This window comes from Perissodus microlepis, chromosome 12 (assembly GCF_051167445.1).
Source record: "Perissodus microlepis isolate ML-2025 ecotype Zambia chromosome 12, ASM5116744v1, whole genome shotgun sequence".
NCBI lineage: Eukaryota > Metazoa > Chordata > Actinopteri > Cichliformes > Cichlidae > Perissodus > Perissodus microlepis.
The window spans coordinates 26,820,562-26,840,569 of NC_140472.1; the positions used below are offsets into that span (position 1 = coordinate 26,820,562).

The 20,008-nt window shown below is 41.5% G+C and overlaps 2 protein-coding genes across 2 annotated transcripts in view; one reads left to right on the forward strand and one right to left on the reverse strand.

The window, feature by feature from the left end:
* The window catches only part of LOC146376458 (ADP-ribosylation factor-like protein 15), a 99,398-nt gene extending 96,748 nt beyond the window's left edge, over window positions 1-2,650 (reverse strand). The window contains exon 1 of the mRNA XM_084947171.1: window positions 2,242-2,650. Within this exon, the coding sequence (XP_084803297.1) occupies window positions 2,242-2,253 (12 nt within the window). The 5' untranslated portion in view covers window positions 2,254-2,650. The remainder of the gene's footprint in view (window positions 1-2,241) is intronic.
* Window positions 2,651-6,290: 3,640 nt separating this feature from the next.
* On the forward strand, window positions 6,291-20,008 carry snx18a (sorting nexin 18a). Its single transcript, XM_084947168.1, has 2 exons — window positions 6,291-8,234; window positions 18,640-20,008. Exons 1-2 carry the CDS (start codon window positions 6,722-6,724, stop codon window positions 18,891-18,893), a joined length of 1,767 nt encoding a protein of 588 aa, XP_084803294.1. The 5' UTR covers window positions 6,291-6,721; the 3' UTR covers window positions 18,894-20,008.

Here is a 20,008-nt window from a genome sequence, read left to right on the forward strand (position 1 = left end):
TTTGAGAGTGCATGTATACTTTTTAAACATGTGTGGATTAGAGAAAATCCAAAATAAACTCCAACTTGTGCATGAAATTCTCAATTTTGATTTGATTTGATTTGATTTGATATACTTTATTAGTCCCACAAGGGGAAATTTCATAAGGCTGCCGACCTATTGCACGCAATGGCGGCGCCATCTTACCCTCCGACCATACATACATTACACAAAAACATCACATGGGGAAGACAGTAATTAAAGTAATTAAAGACATATGCTGTACAATCAAACCAAAGGCCAAACATTACAAGTGTACCATGGTAAGACTGCGTCATGGCAACAACTAGCACCAAATTCCTACGTGGATGTAGCAGGTCAGTATGGTCTCTTTTTTTTTTTTTTTTTTTTTTAAACAATGCTGACCTTGCAGAAGTACAGCCTCTTCAACGTGCTCCAGCTCCCAACTGAATACACCACATCTCAACTACTGTCAAAGCTCAAACCACAGTTATTTCCCAGCAATGTGCAGTAACTGTCAGCTTCCATTCCTATTTGCGCTACCGCTGTACACAAAACCTGATGCAAAACCTTACCAAAAAGCCCGAACAGGAAGCAAGACTAGAATAACTTATTAAAAGTTTAGCAACACATTCAAATTAATATAGGAAAGTGAAAGAGACGCAGTTCTGGCCTAGGCTTGTGCCAGGTCTCCAGTGTTGCACAGCAGGAAAGGAGGCCCTGCGCCTATTGAGTGCCTGACCTCAGAGGACAGCCAAGCACTCAGCTCCAACAGCCCACAGTTACAGCTGTGCTTTCTGCACAAAACTATTTGTCACACCAAATCTTAAATCCGTCAAGCACGTAAGCTGGAAAGTGTTTACATTCCTGTCAATATGTACAAAGGGGTAATTTTACTTTGTGCTTTATGATGAGGAGAATATATGGCAGACTGCTTTTCGTGCAGTTGTTACAAAATGATATGAAATCATTGTAAATGCTGTCATGTCTGTGACGCACCTGCTGGGTTTTTGTTGGCTCAAAATGGTCCTTTTGAGGGGATTACTACACATACAAGGATGACTGGTCCTCATATAACTGAGGCAGGAGTCTGTGTTACCTGACTTCAGAGGAGTCTGCACATTTGATTAAAAAAAAGTGTATTTTAAGCTTTAGTACATTAAACAGCACTTAAAAAATGCTTATTTGCAGAAAAAAAACCTTACATCAGAAAAACAAAGGAGGCTAAGGCAAGCCAGATGACATTAATTTCATGACACATTGCTATTTTTGACAGCTGTACCTTCACCCTTTGATACCAAGAACTTTCCATTACCATCTAACAGAGTTTACAGTATAACCCAAGTAAACTAAAAGTGTGTCACAGAAGCCACAAGCAAGGTAGACATTAACAGTACAGCTGTTCTGGTGGCAGCTGCTGGATAAGACTTTGTCATCTTTGCTCAAGAAAAGTCCCAGCGAAGCCAAAGTTCGAAGTTCCTCTTCGGTCACATCTTGGGAGGCCCACTATAAACAAGCTGATAACACTGGGTGGGCAAGTTCCTTTGCATTTCACACTGTCATGTCCCCCATGTGAGATGACAGCACATTGTTTGTGTACACTTTTTCCTCCGGCTTCATAAATTCCCAGGGAAAGCCTTCAGTTACAGCTTCCTCTCCATTGTTGCACTGTTTCAACAGCACCCATCCCATTCCTACAATGTGGGCAAAGACCCAAAAAACATAATCTCACGGTTTAAAGCTGGTGCACTAGTCCGGATTGAAATAAATCTCTTCTTTTTGTTTTTAATCACAGATATTAAAAGTATGCAGGGGAACTAATTTCTCAACCCAGTGACAAACTGTCACTTCGAGTGACAGCTTGACTCCAAATCCAACATAGTGCAGCTTTATCCCCAGCAGCAGCGAGTTTTGTGGAGCATGGCAGCTTCGTGGCACATTAGAAACACCTGAAGAGTGCAGCTAGATGGCTAGACTTGTGTCGAACAGCTAGAAACAGCTACCAGGCAAAACCTAGAGGCTACAACAGAAACCTGACATTAGCATAAAACAACACGTGTCACCACGCCTATAGTTAAACACAAAATTAGTTAATAGTAACAAACACCTGGCTGTTAAAAGGTCACACACCTGCGTGACACCAACAGCTTCACTGGGAGCCCAACTGCCAGGAAAACAAACGTTCAAAGCGGTCTCTTATTGGCACAAGGAACCCCACGGCATTTCATTTCACGTACTTACCAGATAATCCATGTACTATCGCTGACCAGTCACAGCAGCACGAACTGGCTCTGTAGCAATTCCGTTTTTTGTTTTCTGTTTTCTTCAGTGAGTCGAAAATGTTACGGATTTTCACCGTACGTCGCTTCGTATCCCCCGCCTTTCGACAGTCAAAGCAAAATAAAAACCAGCCCTTTTCGGAGGGTTTACAGGCAGAATGTAGCCGCCTTCTTCGCCACTGAACCAACTTTTAGTGCAGCAGAGTCTCCGGTTGTTTCAGAAGACGAGGGTCGCCGGGTTGGTGAGTGTATTTCTCAACAAACAGCTCCTTCTTCCACCGGCAGACTTCCAGTTTTTATCACACAATATCAGTTGAGTGTTTGGTTGAGGAAACTGTTACGAAGCCTTCCACGCTACGTCACGCACGTCGTTTTGCGCACGCATCGCGGTCACATGACCAAACACATGGGTTGTCTATTTTCACTGTGAGGCTGAATGTCGCTAAATTTGCCTTTTTGTTTCTTTATTATTATTTAATTTTAAGTAGATTTCAGAGATGATTTCTGTTTATGTTTTTACTCCGAATCATATGATTTAATAGTAAAATAATCCCCTGACACTGAAGATGAATAGATTTTCTCACATCCTAATCTGCGTTACAGCCACACGCCAAAGTAAGGATTATGGACTATACAGAGAGCTATAGATTATTAAATCATTATGTAACATTAAACATTTGGCTCACATGTCCTTTTCAAAGGAAGCGGACAGTTCTGGCAGCATCGATCATGGAATATTAATGTCATGTCAACTGGAAAAAAAAAAACATCCTGTACTTATTTACATTCCATCAGATTACTGGTGTTCACGCAGATCTAACACATCTTTCAGCTTCAGCTGCAGTTTTCTACAATGTTATCGAGCTTTCGAGCAGACTAAAACAAACTCTGGCATAATATAGCACGCTATGCATAATGAATGAGAAGAGATCACATGATAAGCATACATCAGAGTGAAAGACTGGTTCCTAAACGTGGCTATTAATCCGAAGAAGAAGAAAGAATGCATATGCAGGTGCATAACAGCTTTCACGCAAAGGAAATCGAACTTAAGATCAAGAAGCCTCAGAGTATTGCTAGCTCTATGGCACCCTATGCAAATATGGTTTCATCCTATCACCTTCCCCAAAAAGACTGCAAAGAAAACTATGCGTGGGCAAAACTTCAAATTAGCGGGATAAAAGTAGTAAGAACTATCTAGAGCAAAGCACGATTAGAGCTCACGCAATGCAGTTATGTTATATCAATGTAAAAAGTCTGCTTATGTGATGGAAGCTGAATACTGAAGTTATTTATATCTCTGGAGACTACATCCTTCTTCAATATTTAATGTGATGTGCTATTAAGGAAACCTCCCTGAAGTCAGTAAAGAAAGGTGAAATGGATGTCCCGTGGACAAGTCTGTAAGTTGTGGAAAAGTGGTAAGAAGAGTCCAAAGGATAACATTGCTTTTGATCTCATCTACAGAGAATTTCAAACATGTGTAAACGTATACGTGTCTAGTAATGTTCTTTTTTTCTGGAATTTGGCTCACTCAAATGTCAGTGGAGAGACCCCTGGTGGCCTGTAGGTATATAGTGGTTGAGATAACACAGCACCAGAAGTAAAGACCATCAGGACTTTCAAGGACACCTATCCATATCCACATCCAGGAGAGAAACCCAGAATCACAAACCTTACATGGCTCAAAGCAGACTTACTCTACTGCCTGAGCTCAGAGTGATCAAAAATCTAAATGTGGAACAAGCACTGCTTGTGAAAGACAATATGGGACAAGCACAAGTTTTGAGTTCTCATTTTAAAATAAAAATACAACAAACTGTGCAGGTTGTCAGATTTTCATACCTTTTGTGAGGCTTATGTGTCAATTTTAGTGATATTTAGCCACTTATGACAGACATGTACTGTCACTTCACACCATATTTTCGTATCCATCCACCTCTTTTCTCAAAATTTGGAAAATATTCTAGAAAAAGAGAAGAAAACTCTGTGCCAGATGAACCAAACGCTGATTCGCTTCATCTGGATGTCGTGTTTTCAGTGAAAAGGTGAAAAAGTAAATGCTGGCATTTTATTTTCTTTCTGGTAAATGCCATTATATTCATCAGTATCTGCAAAGCTTGTGGATTGGGTGACTGTTTTGATGGATATAACATCAGATATGCTATCCTTCACTTGAATGTAATAAAAAGGCTGTCCCTGCTTTTTTCACACGCGTTGGGTAATAGTCAGACTTCAGAAAAGTGTCCTGCAGAGTCAGTCCAGATATGAGACAATGAGTCAAAATGTGGGACAGGAGAACAAGGGATAAAAATGCTGTGTAGTCCCACATAAACCAGGACGTATGATTAACTTACCATATTTTGAACTAAAAAATGTCATTTGTTTTATTATAAGGCCATTCACTAAAATAGTATTCTTTTCATTTCATGTTGAGTGAATTAAAAAGTGACTGAGTTGTGACACAGATGCACACTTTAAAAAACATTCCCTTATCTTTGCCACTTATTATTAAGAACCCCCCCCCCCCCCCCCCAACACACACACACACCCCCCGATGTTTAATCGTTTTCATTTATATTATTTGTACCAATAGCACTTTGGGTAATGTAAAGGATTCACACACTTTCACTGAGAGACAAAACAAAAAAGCGCCACATGGGGGCAGTGTCTACCAGGCAAAGTGAATTTATGGACGTCCTTGTGCAGTGCACCTCTTTCCCAAGGAAATGCTTACCTGCTATATGTAACACCATTTAAACAAAGCTTTTCAGCTTTTATTCAATTTTGAATCGATAAACAGTACTTAGGATGGAAAGTGGAGCGACCGCATGTAACAATTTTCTGATACTAGGAATATAAGTTCAATAATCGCGTTATTAATCATCAGAATAATTGATAATGGAATCCCGTGTAGTCTCTCCCACACTTTATTGTCTATGTGTCCTTTATAGGTGGCTATGTTGAGGCATGCAAGGTTATCAGTGGAGAAAACAGAGGAAATTTTACCATTTATGTCTCGGTTAAATTATCCAAAGACTTATTGTATTTTTTGTAGTTTATTAACTTATAAGTTGGACATTAAACTGACTTAAAATACACAGAAATAATTTCCCCATTGAGCCTTTAACTGAAAGTATGAGTGTTTAGAATGCGAACAAAGTCAGGATGATATCAGTATTTTGCTGGCATTACTTTTGACTGAGAAACCACCGAAATCCGAGCCTGACTCCTGATATCCGAACATCATTTGCGGTCTTATCTCAGACTAGCGGGTCTTGTTGTGTGCAAATATTTGCCATTTGCTTTGATAAGACTGTAAAATTTTAAGCATTGGAAAATTCAATGACTCCTTGGTTTGTTCTCGATTATAGCTACTATTAAGGACAGTGAAGTTAATTCCTCAATATTTTGAGAAATAAGTAAAACTTATAGTTTTGCTGGGAACACTTTGTATTTATAATCACTGACAATAAGATACAGCTTGAGCTTAAGCTGTATGCCATAAAAACATGAAGAACTAAGACTCCTGCTGTATTTTCATATACAGAAATGGATCAAAGTACTTATGAAATGTAAATTGGTGCAGGAGAATGACCCCTTTCGTCTTCGTGCCCTTGCGCTGCACTGTTAATTATTAACAGTCAGGCCTCTCTTTAAAAACAAACAAACAATGTACCTGGTTAAAGTTTTCACAGGTTAATCATTATGTATAATCTTAATTTGAAGTAGTTATGCAGTGAAGAAGCTCTGGGATTTGATGCCTATAATAGTCATTACTTTTCTGGAATTTGTAGACTGCATTTAGAGCGTTATAACTGTATGAAACGCCTCTTATTCACTAACACAATATGTAAAACTCCTGACTGTGACCTCAGCACATAATTTAAGCCTTAAATCATGTGCTGAGGCTTCATCTTATCAGCTGTTATGTCTCTGCCGTTGCTCCCCGCAGGCGCATCGGTTTGTTTCCGATTGGAATCAATCAGTCATCGAGTCTAGAGAAACTCGCAGCGCTCACGGCAGGTTGATTTGTGTCGTCTGGGCGGATCGCGGCGTGCTGTTGCTCCACCCTCGATTATTCAGCCTGGTTGACGTGCGGTTGCTGCGCAGCTTGTGAAGACAGAAGCGTACGAGAGGGATCGGAGGGTGACTGCTGGAGCTCAGATTAGTGTTGCTGTAGAGAGGAAAGAAAAAACACTAATCCAGGTTTGCACGCTGCAGGATTACAAACACCCCAGTGCTTTTTTCCCTAACACGGAGGACCGCGCTGAGAGGATCTGCTTGAAGACGCTGTTGTAGAAGTTTGTGCTCGGAGTTTTGAGAGTAGTTACTGTTGGGCTGACCGAGCTAGCCCGGCTGCCCGCTGTGCCTTCCTCTGTCCCGGCCAGCCAGCCGTAAGTGAGCCCGCTGTCCTGCTCTCCTTCCAGCTGTGGTGAATCATGGCGCTCAGAGCCAGAGCGCTGTACGACTTCAACTCTGAAAACCCCGGAGAGGTGTCGGTGAAGGAGAATGAGATCCTGACTGTGTACAGCGAAAAGGACATCGAGGGCTGGTTCGAAGGGGTGAACAGCAAAGGGGAAAGGGGACTGTTCCCCGCTTCGTACGTGGAGATCCTGCGGAACGATGCCGCCTGCACCACTGTCAACAACAACAGCTGCAACACATCTGGGGACGCTAACCCGGACTTTAGATACGCCAACATCCCATCCGGAGGTTTTGACGGCTCTTATAAACCTAAAGTTGAGAACTTTTCTAAACCGTCTCCTCCTGGTTTCCCCGCTTTCTCACAGCCGCTACAGCAGCAGCAGCAGCACGGCTACCAGCAGCCCAGCCAAGGCAGCGATGATGACTGGGATGATGACTGGGATGACAGCTCTACTGTGGCAGATGAGCCAGGTACTGTAGGAGGACGGTACCATGACTATGAAGGCAATGGACCGTCCACTTACAGAGTGACAACATCATCAGTGCCACGAGGTAATGCTCAGCAAGCCAAGAGCTCTGCTACAGTGAGCAGGAACCTGAACAGGTTTTCGACCTTTGTGAAGTCAGGGGGAGAGGCGTTTGTGCTCGGAGAGGCGTCCGGCTTTGTGAAGGATGGGGATAAAATCTGCGTGGTGATGGGTAATTATGGTCCAGAGTGGCAAGAGAACCCTTACCCATTCAACTGTGCGATTGATGACCCCACTAAACAGACCAAGTTCAAGGGCATGAAAAGCTACATTTCCTATAAGCTGACACCCACCCACACACAGAACCCGGTGAACAGGAGGTATAAGCACTTTGACTGGCTGTATGCTCGGCTAGTGGAGAAGTTTCCCGTAATCTCGGTGCCACACATTCCAGAGAAGCAGGCCACGGGGCGCTTTGAAGAGGATTTTATCTCCAAGAGGAGGAAAGGCCTGATATGGTGGATGAACCACATGACCAGTCATCCTGTCCTGGCCAGGTGTGATGTTTTCCAGCACTTCCTCACATGCAACAGCGCAGACGAGAAGGCCTGGAAGCAGGGGAAGAGGAAGGCAGAGAAGGACGAGATGGTCGGAGCCAACTTTTTCCTCACCATCAGCCCCCCGCCGGTTCCGTTAGACTTCCAGGAGGTGGAGAGCAAAATAGATGGATTCAAGACTTTTACTAAAAGAATGGACGACAGCACCTTGCAGCTCAATGCCACCGTCAGTGAGTTTGCCCGAAAGCAGATCAGTGGCTTCAAGAAGGAGTATCAAAAAGTAGGGATGTCATTTAAGGTCCTCAGTCAAGCCTTCGAAATCGACCAGCAGGTGTATTCTGCAGGACTCAACCAGGCAATCTCCTTCACTGGGGACACATTCGAAACCATCGGAGAATATTTCGCCGAGCAGCCCAACAAGGATCTCGACCCAATCATGGATTTGTTAGCTCTTTACCAAGGACATCTGGCAAACTACCCAGACATCATCCATGTTCAGAAAGGTAACCACAGTCATACACATTTACTAGATTTGTGCCCTCTGAGGAGCCTCAGCTATTTTGCTTTACGTCTTTGGATCCTTGAGACGTCAGTAGGGAATTTATGATGATTACAAATGAATTTTACGCAGTAAGCATAAAGACCAAACTGAACTACAAAGACAGAAAACTATCAGATACACACAATTCAAATTCAGAATAATGTGCTTAAAATGTTTCATAATCCCAGTGACCCACATATACACTTAAAGTAAAGCAATATGACAACTGTGGGATCATTAAGACTTCAGTTTCAACCACAAGTTTTTCTGAGGTTTCAAAGTAGAGAAATAAGAATCTTTTCTTGCTGTGACAAGATAAACAGGGTCATTTTGTCTGAGGCACATTTGCTGTTGTTAAACTGCAGTCAGGTCACTACACAGGCTATTGCACTTTGCAAAACTAATAGCCGTTGTTTGCATTTGGAAATTGGCTTACATGCTGCTGCCTCTGTTTGTCCCACCTGTTGATTGGGTGGAACCCTTCGGCCTATGTTTGAGTTTCCATTGCTGGTGAAGCATCACGTGTTAGTGGACGGAGAGAATGTCCTTCCACGGTGAAGCCTCGTCAGTCTTTGCACAGATTAAGTAAATTGTTAGACTAATCTAGGCCATCCTCCTACAGTACCCTGGCCCAGCAATTGTTCATTGTGTGGCAAAATGTCACTCATGAGAGGATACACTGTTATACAAAAGGAACTGTGGAACTGCTCTCACAACCGCTGCCATATATGCGGTACAGTTAAAGCAAGAGAAAAACAAAAAGCAAACCACACCTTTGGTCTGTAGGTCATACCTGACAGTAGGGCTGCCACGATTAGTCGACTAGTCACGATTACGTCGACTATCAAAATCGTCGACGACTAATTTAATAGTCGACGCGTCGTTTGAAGCTTTGTAAGATCCCAAAAGACGCAGGAATAAGTAGTAGGATTTAAGAGTGTAATAACGGACTGAAACAGAAGATGGCAGCACTGCATGTACAAGGATGCCGGCTGCCGTTAAACCCCGAAGAAGAAGAAGAAGCAGCGTCCCCGAATTCATAGCGCGGCCCAGCTCAGTTTCCAACAATGGCGGCAGCTAGTTAGTTTTAATATTACTCTTATTATTCTTTCTGGGTCACAAAATAAACGTTTAACATATTTTCAGGCGAGAATGTAGCTGTGTAAACCTCAAATATCTGCTCAGTTTATCAAGACACCACATATTTTCAAAAGCGCTCCGACGTTTTCGGAGACGTCTGTTACCCACTAGCTCGATAGCTAGCCGGGGGCAAGGTCACTAGAGCCCGTGAGAACACCGGACTCCCGGCAAATCGTTTTCAAACCCACCGCCGTCTTTCGCTACTCAGGTTAAACATATATGAGTCACTTAGATAACTTAAAAATGTTATTGTTTGGCTTTTTTTAGTATTTTATTTGTTCCTGAGTAAATCGGTTTGGCTGAGATTAAAGTTATAGTTTTTACACAGCTGCATAAACATCAAGCAGACAGCTGATTATCAGAAGTGTGAGATGCTCGAGAATTTACTCCGGTGTCCTGTTATATTTTAGATAGCAAGGAGTTTATTAAACTTCACCGAAACAATCTGCAAATTTCATTAAAATTTAATAAACTATCATCTTGTCTTTATTTTTAGTTAGCACATACCTGAAACACTTAAAGCTGTAAGCTAATGATAGTTATATAAGAGCAGATGCTGCTGGTGCAATAAGCTGTACGTTTTACGTCCAATGGATGATGATCTGATTAGTCGACTAATCGCAAAAATAATCGGTGACTAGTCGACTATCAAAATAATCGTTTGTGGCAGCCCTACCTGACAGACTGCTTTCCGCCTTTGTAGTTACAAACTGAAAGTCCTGCCTCAAACAGTGCAATGTGGGACATGACAGAGGACACGGGCTAGTATGCTCTCACAGGCTAATCCTTCTCATTTTTGTCCACAATCCCACTAAAAACATCTTACTTGTGCTTCATTGATAAGACATACAATTTTACAAAAGATGCTAAAAATGGCATTTTGCCAGTGCCACTGCCTGTGCCCCCAAACCACTGGGTCCTTTCACTCCACAGTCGATGACAGAGAGTGAGGAAACAGGACAGACTTTGTAGTGGCTGCAGTGGGTCACAAACATCCCCGTCACTTCAAATCAAGATCACCACGTAGGCCACATACAGCTCCAAATAAGGCGACAGCCATTCACACAGTCTGGTGTGATAAGCCCAGCCCAATTCCACAGATAAGATATTTGGAAGACCTTGCTGCAGGCACAATGTTGAGAAAAGATCAAGGAGTAGTACAAGCACACAGCGGTAGACGAAAAATAAAGCTGAAGGAAAAGACGCGATATGCAGGAGATTAAAGGAAGAGCATATTGAATCTAAAATTGCTTTGATCTCATCTTGTTCCTTTATTCTGAGTCCAGTTTAGCCATTTTTTGGGGGGGGTTTTCTTCCACATGAGCTTTCATTTCCTTGTAATCATTCTTTAAGCCAATAATCAATTTCAAACAAAATTACAAGTCTGTTCCAGCTTATCATACCTATTAGAGGCTGTAAACATTTATGATCCTACATAGAAGAACAGTTGATGTGCTTACTGTACAGTCAGTATTTCCAAACATGTGCTTGTTTATGACACCTGAATTGAAGCCTGTCACTCAGACTGCCTGAGGAGCATTAAATGCAAATATCTACTGCAAAAGTATTCATGCAGGTATCATCATATTCAGCCTCCAGTGTATATTTATGTCTACTCACTTTAGTATCTTTTATAATTTTCCATCATTTGGCAACTGCTACTGCTGCAGCAAAGCACTAAAATTAAAAAGTTAAAAATCTATCTATCTATCTATAGACACACACACGTGTGTGTGTGTATATGTATATATATATATATATATATATATATATATATATATGGTATAACAACTGGGGGCTTAGGTTTCACTGTCATATCACTGTTTGAAGACACAGCTGTGGGGCTGGGAACATGAAGGTACACCAGCCACATACATACTCATTAGTAATACTCTTTAATAATTTTTCAATTTTTCATTTCCATCTATTGCTCTGTTTACAACCACCGTCACCACATGTAGAGGAAGTGTGCTTCTTCTTTCCCGTTAGCCTCTCTCCACACCTGAAAAGAGGACTGACCACATCCTTTGTTGTCAGAAGCCAAACTGCACGTTTCTGGAGAAGTGGTGCACAAGTGAAATTGGCTGGGATTGAAAGACAAAAAGTTAAAAGAGGATCTATATCATGTTCATTTCCTGTTTGCATTTTTCTGTGTAGACTCCACTAGAGTAGTTTCACATGTTCAAAATAATTCTTTTGTCCAGCCCCTTCTCTTCGTCCTCTGTCTGAAGCAACGCATTTGATCTCCTTTCTACTTCCTTTAAAGCCCGCTTTCTTCTGATTGGCTGGATCTTGTAAACAGAAGGTTAAAACACCTCTGTGCTTGCAGACGTTTTATGCCTGGTATATCCATATTAAGCAGAATTTATGGTTCAGCATGTTCAGTCTGTTGGCAGTGTGGGGATGGCCTGTCTACCTGCAGAGAGCTCTGCTGTCAGATGGAGGCAGTATACAAAGTATATGGTGCAAACAGTCTGCAGTGTTATTGGTCCATCAGCCAGCCATGGAGAAAGGCGAAAGTTATAGCATACAAGAGGCTGAAGTGAACTCTGAAATAGAGTGTCTAGAACACGGTGAAGCCTGAGCTTATGCCACACAGGGATTATTTGAGCATACGCTAACCCCATTATTTGAAATTTTAGACATATTTATGAGCATCCACGTGATAACAGCTTAGGGAAATAATGACATGTAAAGTTTAAATCGCACACAGAGAGACAAATCACAGTGTCTTGACTCCCTTTTTGGAAGCTTATCTCCAGAGGTAGTCTTGCATTGATATGATGGTTTCTATCTCGAAACGAAACATACCAAAGCAGCTGCTTGTCAGACTTTATCAATACCTGCATTCCATTTTTAGCCTCCTGTTCCTGTCTCACTCTGGCCAGAGACTCCAGACAGGTTTGAATGCAAGTGACTTGTGAAATGTGAGCTTTCCCACAGAGGGACATTGACCAGCACCCTATTGATCTCCACCTCCGCAGGGACCAGATTAGCTGTTAGAGTGCAGCCTGGCAGCAATGATGCTAGCTCACACTATTGACATCATATATGGCTTTGCTTTCCAAAGCTGTTTAGCTTTACTGTAATCTAATATTGACGCCCTAAGTATTGCGTTGTTTCTAATAACTTGAACCTCTTGAGAGAAGAGAACGTTTATTGTCAGAAAGTTTATTGTTTAGGGTCTCACCATCCAGGATTAGCGGTGAGTACAATTTGTGTTGATTATCAAAGAATCTGCAGCTGTTTTTTAAACAAAGACAGAACAATTCAAATGCTTTTGATCAGTTTAAATAACATCAAAAGAGAGGAAACATGAATATTAATATTAACAAAGAAAAAAACCCAACTTTTGACTGCATATGTTTCAGTCTAAATTTGGTTTAGCTGCCACCAGTATGTAGAAGTGAAAGCACATCTTTTTTTTTTCTTGTGTGCCGACCTTCTGCATTTGCCAAATTTAAACAGAAGACGCTTCTGCTGCTGAAAGTTCCTGTTCAGATAAAGCTTGGTGTGAAAAAAAGTGATATTGTAATTGGTGCTTCTTTAAGGAAAACACAAAAGAGCACAACTTTATGCTCTGAGCTGCGTAGTCACAGTGATATAGTCAGTAATAAGTCAGTAAAAATGCTCAGTCACCAAGTTTTCATCATGTTTATGAAGGAGGAGGAGTAGTACTATAGATCACACATCATTGTATTTCGATGTAAAGAGGAAGTTTACTGGTGCATGCTATCTATCTATTTTAAATCCCACAGACTGTTTGCAGAGCACAAATTCAGTAAGGGAGAACCTAGAAGTCAAGCTGAACCCTTAATACATTTTCTTTTGCCTCCTTATCCTTATTCACATTTTTTTATTTATGCATTTTATTCCCTCCTTAATTTTACCAGTTCAGCACATCCTTAAGATCAGTATTTTCTCTGCTCTCATCAGTTTTTATCACCACATGGTGTTATAAAACAATGGCAGGCGTGCAAAGGAAAGCATCGATTTACAAGGATGTCAGGCTTTCCTGCTGAGTCAGCCTTTCAGCGTGCACTCCTGTGCAAACTCTGCGGGTCTGTTCTGATATATTGTTAAAGCCCATTTAAATGTCCTCTGATGTGCAAGTGCATGGCACAGGTGACAGAGTGATGAGATGGGCATTGCAGCTGGTTGTGCAGGTCACAGGCTCGCTGTAGCTTGGTGTTGTGTAACTGGTGATTATATAAGACCTGAAACGGCTTCCTGCAATGAGCCCAGGAGGGCTGGGTGCCACCTCCGTGCGGGGAGGACTTCTACACAAGCGAATATCAGGACTAACCTCGTTCATCACTATCTGTGATGTTGGGTTTGTGCATCTATTAGTATTTATATATCTAGCAAATATAAAATAAGCTTCAGCTCAAATATAATGAGTAGATTTTAAAACTGGAAGGTAAAGAAGCCATAAGGAGAAGTAAGTAAGAAGAACTAATGAGAACTAAGACATCACATACAATTTGAATATTAGAGTTTAGAACTAAACCGAGTGTTGAAGAAATAACTAAAGAAAGATCACCCTGCTCACTATTTTTGTTCCAATAAATACACTATATGTACAGCCACAAATTGGGGTTAACCAGAGCAGCAGACCGAGCACAAGACAAATGAAGAAGAGTGTGCGTGCAGGGTGGAGTGGGTGGAGACGAGTATTAGGGGTGATGCATGACAGAAGGATTGCAGCAAGAGGGAAATGGTAGTGAGAGCTACTGTGGTGTATAGTTTGGAGGTGGTAGCACTGATAAACAGGACAGGAGGCCGAGCTGGAGGTGGCCAAGTTTTCATTGGGCGTGATCAGAATAGACAGGACTACATATGAGTATATCAGAGAGACAGCTCAGGTCGAGTGCTTTGAAGAAAAAGTTAAAGAGGAAAGGTTGAGATTCAACTATAAGAAGCAAATAAGCTTCATAAAAATGTTGATGCATTGAAAGAAATTCTCAGGTTTTTAATGATTGACTCATTTTACCTGGTGTAACTTATAGCACTTAAATAAGTAGCCAGTGTATGAGTGCTGGCAATAAAAAGACAGATTAAGAGCAATAATAATGAGTCACATGAAGACTGCTCAAGACTCCTTGAGACATGCATGGCTTTCCATTAATCTGATGGCATTTCAGCATGCCAGCCTCATGTCTGATTGAGCACCTGCTGACTTTTCTGTCTGAGTCGTGGAGCAATCACACTAAGACCTGATTTTTATTTCTGCGGTGAAGCTTTTTAATGCCTACGATGTAACCTAAGGAAGTGGCCCACGTCGCCGCCAGCATTTATGCTTGTGCTGATACATTAAATGCAGATTGCCTAATGGTCATGTCCCAGTGTTTTATATGGGATGCCAGTCAGAGAAGGAAATTAAATTCCATTTTTTTCCCCCCTCCTACATCCGGCTGCATCCACCCAACCTGACCTGACATTTCTAAGTAGGTGGCAGAGTTTACAGGGTAGGGTTTCAGAGGGGTTTTGCACTGAAGCATAGATCCCCATTAAGTTGGACCTGCTTAACATTTTCATATCATTTTTAACACAGTATTAGCCTGAACTGCATACAGTCACATTTATAGACTTGTTGCATGATTGGGTCAAAGTTTATCAAGCCCAAATTTACCCAGCGCACCTATGAAGTTTGCAATGTTGCATCTTCCACACCTGAAAAAAAGCTTCTCTCTGTGATCAGCAGCTCTGTTTGTGCAACAGGTCTGCAAAACTTACTTGCAGCTGTGAAAATCATGTAGCTTTCCATATTACACTCTATTGACACCATATCTCTGTGATCAAACTCGTCTTTTTCAAAGTCTCCATGGTAACAGTTATTCTGTCTTAATCCATTAGTGGGCTTTAAAACAAAGGAAGCCGGAGACCTTTAAGGTGCAGGTAAACACCATGTTTCCGCTATCATGCCGTCCATCAGTCAAATTTTCAGTTTACTTATTTAAAATATTTCAAAATTGAGATCACGACCTGAAATTTTACCTATAGATTGCAAACATTTTTTTCAGTGGTGGAAACAAGCGTCCATACTTTCAACATCTGTGGTTAACTTGATCTGGGGGTTTTTTCCATACCCTTTCACCTCTCTTTCTGTCATATTCAGTCTGCTGTACATCACACTAATCTCAAAGATCTGGGTTAAACTTCAGCTGAAGGAACTATAGCCAGAAGGAAAACTGAGCAGATTTTGGTGGGGGGAAGGGCAACGCGTTGTCTTTTTTGAGGGAGGATTTTCAACATTTTTTTTCTCAGTGTGATCAAGTTTGGTCTTTGGTCTTACAACTCGAGTCTAAGAAAAGAAACTTAATGGAAACAAAAAAGGTAGTGACTTAGGTCAGTATGCCCTTTGTGGTGTCACATTTCAGGAAACAAGTAGGCTGCCTCTGAGTTCTTGCTGAGTGCTGGTGACTCAGCTCATATAACGACAAAAAAAATTCCCATGACACAACAACACAGGACGTTTTGCATGCCTTACGGCCACAAATCACACCTCCAGACTCTGCTCTGAAGCCAGGATTATAATTGGCCATGCTGTTCACGCTATTTCACCGCTCTTGCTACATCTCTTCAGTGTCAACACTCAGTAACTTCCACATATAGTACGTCTTACACTGGTTTCCCACGTTTTAAAGCATGGGGCAAACCAGTGTTTCAGCAAGGACCACTGAAACACATGTTTAGAGCACATTATTACGTCAAACTATTCAGGGCTAAGTTACTTTGTGAATAATTTTCTTAAGTGTTTGGTCCATCAAATGCCAGAAAATGTTGAAAAATTCCAAACACAGCATCATATTTTGTCCACTCAACAATCCATAGAAAACACAGGGAACGAGCAAGTCTTCACAATCAGAGACCTGAACCACATTAGGGGATTTTTGACAGCATACTTCAGCTGTAAAGCTGATTTCATGCTGTTTAAAAGTCTAACTGAAACATTAGGGCCAAATTCTAAGAACCAGGAACCAAAAAATGATGTACGCACACGTAACTTTCATGTTCGCATCCTCACCAGTGGGTCCATGGTCTGTGGCTTTCCTGTTTGCTATCAGCTGTGATATGTGACCATATTTAAGTAGTGAGTTCAGAGAGAACATCATTTCCCACCACTTTCTCGCGCCGTGCAGCTTAACATCAATTTCTCATGACATTCATTCCTTTCAGCTGGTCAGCAGTTTGATAAGTCATCAGCCACGAGCTCCTGTTGTTGTGACTCTGCTTTCCGCTCTCATTGAACCATCTGTCTGGAAAGCTGGAGGCTAATTTCTTACGTTTTGTCTCTTTTGACTGAAGGCTTGTTTTGTGGCACTGAAAAGGTAGTACTTTCTTGTAAAGGAAGTGTCAGTTAAGCATGAAATGCAGAAATGCAGGGCTGTAAACCATCATTTCTGGTGCTCTAATGCCACAAGACCCCACCACAGCGATGACAGAAAGTAGCTCTTTGTGCATGTGCGACAAACTTGAGCAGGCATTTGTGCAACTTTCAGTATGAGTATGATTCTGTGGATTTGTTGCAGTGGGTTTTCGTTAGGAGTTTAGTAAAGGTGCGATCATAGTTTTTCACGCTTTCCACAAATGCACAGCAAACATCCAACAGTTGAAGTCACACAGTTATTAAAATGAGTGCACTCCTAAATAGCCCTGGTAGTTGAGAGAAACTGCCAGAAAAATCCCTTAAATGGTTCGAGGCTTTGAAATGACTTAATAGATATTTTTAGAGTTGTGCTCCTAAATATAGATACAGAGAGCCTGTCATGCTCATAAGTGTTCCCACTATTTTTGGTCAGTTTGATAAGTCAAAGGTTAAGCTTGACCAAATAAGATAGGTCTCATGTTTTGTTTTTGTTTTTTAGGGGGGTTTGTGCTAAAAAAAAAAAAAAAAAGAGTTAGAAAAAAAAGAAACATGCTTGTGGTTTTGTTTTGTCTGGTTGTGTCTGCATGGGTTTTTTTTTTAACTTGACTGGAAGACTTATATGTACAGTGTATGCTAACAAAAATCTGGGACTTTTGTGTAAATAAACAATTTGTACAGCGGTTGAACTCTTATTAGTTCAGAATGGTAGGAAAAATGAAGGTTAACACTGAAATTTAATTTCTTTTTTTCCATCTATCTTCTCATCCGATTCAGATGGGGTGGACCCTGGATAGGTAACCCTCCTGTCACAGGGCTAACATAGACCACCATTATCACCAGTTAACTTAACAGAACTCCCTGCTGTGAAGTTTTAAATACATGCTCTCTCTACATTTTATTTCTAGCAACATATTTGCTCACTGAGCAGCATATTACATCAACTAGCAATTATTGTTTTTCCATTGCTGAAGAATAAATAACTGCCCAAATATAGCAACAGAGAGCCAGGCTACAGGTGTGGCCAATATCAGGTAGTGACAACAGCAACTTGGAACTTGGTGGAAAACCCATAAACGCTACCATGACATCACCCAGTGATTCATCCTTTCTATTGTTACTATTAAAAGGGACACTAACTATGGGTAGCAAACAACAGGATTGAAATAAAACGGGCCTACCAGAGAAACTGAATAACCAACTCCTTTGAGTGTTTTTTTTTTTTTTTAGAGTGTACACTCTGTTGGCACAGTCACCAAGCACAATCATCCCAACTCCACCTCTGGTCTGCACTTGTATTGTACATGAAGTCATTCATATGGTCCTGTCACGTGCTTTAACTGTGATTTTTCACTGAGGTAACCGTCATAGGGGAACCACTGGACTTCCTTCTTGGGTACTTCTAGGGATCACGCTGCAGGAGTTCCCAGTCCTGCGGTTAAATGTGCCCAGGTGTGGCACACAGTGACTCAAAACAGACACACCCCTAACCTTGAATACATTTATTTAAAAAATATTACCCCAAGTGCTGATGTCACAAAGGTGAACATTTGCTATAAATACTGAAACTACTTCCTTGTTCCAGGCTGTAAATATTCAAAGTTGGATATACAGTGGCCAGAAATGTGCATTTTGCAGTTCTGGTTTCCTCATGTTGAAGTCAGTGGGTTTTGAGGTGATTTAGACACTTTCATATTTTGTTCTACAACACAAGTAGGTCAGTTAATGCTCCACTTGTTAATTTTGTACTGCAGGTTTAGTGGTGTGGGTGCTTTTCGTGGACTAGAAAACAGAAAAATATGTATTAGTTTGATTAGAAAAGAAATTCTAAAATTCCTGCTCTTTTGAATCCCCCATACAGGAGCGCTGACAAAGGTGAAAGAGAGCCAAAAGCACGTGGAGGAGGGAAAAATGGATCGGGCACAGGCAGAAGGAATCAACGAGCGCTGCAACATCATCTCCTTCGCTACGCTGGCTGAGATCCAGCATTTCCATCAGATCCGCGTGCGAGACTTCAAGGCGCAGATGCAGCACTACCTACAGCAGCAGATCACCTTCTTCCAAAAGATCACGGGAAAGCTAGAAGAGGCTCTGCAGAAGTACGACAACGCGTAACGGATCGTTCGTCTCGATCCGTCGGTTTAGACCTCGCTGATTAATGGCCAAGCGCTCCCTTTGGCCAGCCTGCGGCATCTTGGCAAACAACAGCCAGTTCCTCACACACAAACACACACATACAGACAAACACAGACACACTGCTGATGCTGCTTATCCAGCAGGGAGGGATTTTAAAGGAGATTATGGTCCAGTAACAGCAAAATTTCAACCAAATCCAGGTTTCAGTGTATGTTGGGCAACATTTTCTTGGGCACTGGATGTCCTTGTTTTAGAGACGATGGGTACTTGGGAGTTGGGTTAATTCATTTAAAAAAACACTCAAATTCTTTTAGATTTCTTGAGAATCAATAAAAATGATGGTGCACCAGTTTGGTATGTGGGTGAATTAAATAACCTTGTATTCACTGCTGCCTAAACATTTGGTGCGAGATTTCCTACATTAAGTGTTTTTAGCCTTAAAACTGTGGTTTGAACTGTTGGAGTGGCTGCCGCGTCAGCAGCAATGGTGCTGTCGTGGCCAACACACTGCCTTCTGGAAACACTCGAGCCCTTCCTGCTACACTTCTTCTTGGACAAACAGGACAAAATGTTTACAGTCTCCTCACTGTCACCACTGTGTCGCTGTGCCTTCTGATCATGTATCTCTGGTTATTTTTGTTAATAGCTACTTCAAAGCTTTATATACTGATTGTGTAGAAATATATTGTATTTGTTATTATAAAGCTACAAATTTTGCAGTCTTTGTTGGGAAATGATATCAGATGATTATTTGAGGACTTGTTTCTTAACACTTGCAGTGTGACGACATCAGGATCAAAGATTACCTGCTCTGATAATGATCATGCTTTACTTACCTACACAGCAAGCTGATTTTAGGAGAGGAGGATGATGGACACTTACTGTAACCATGCCAGATGCCGGTTTTCGGCCTTAGTTTTTGGGCGTAGTGTTCATAGGCAGGCTGTAAGGGGGTTCGGGGGTTCCTCACCTGTTTTAATAATGCAGTCCTTTTGATAGCACACTGATGTTTTTAACATTTACGATGCTGGCTGCATCGTAAGGAGATAAATGTAGAAGCAGAGAGGCAAAAATAAATTCCTTCTTCACAGAAA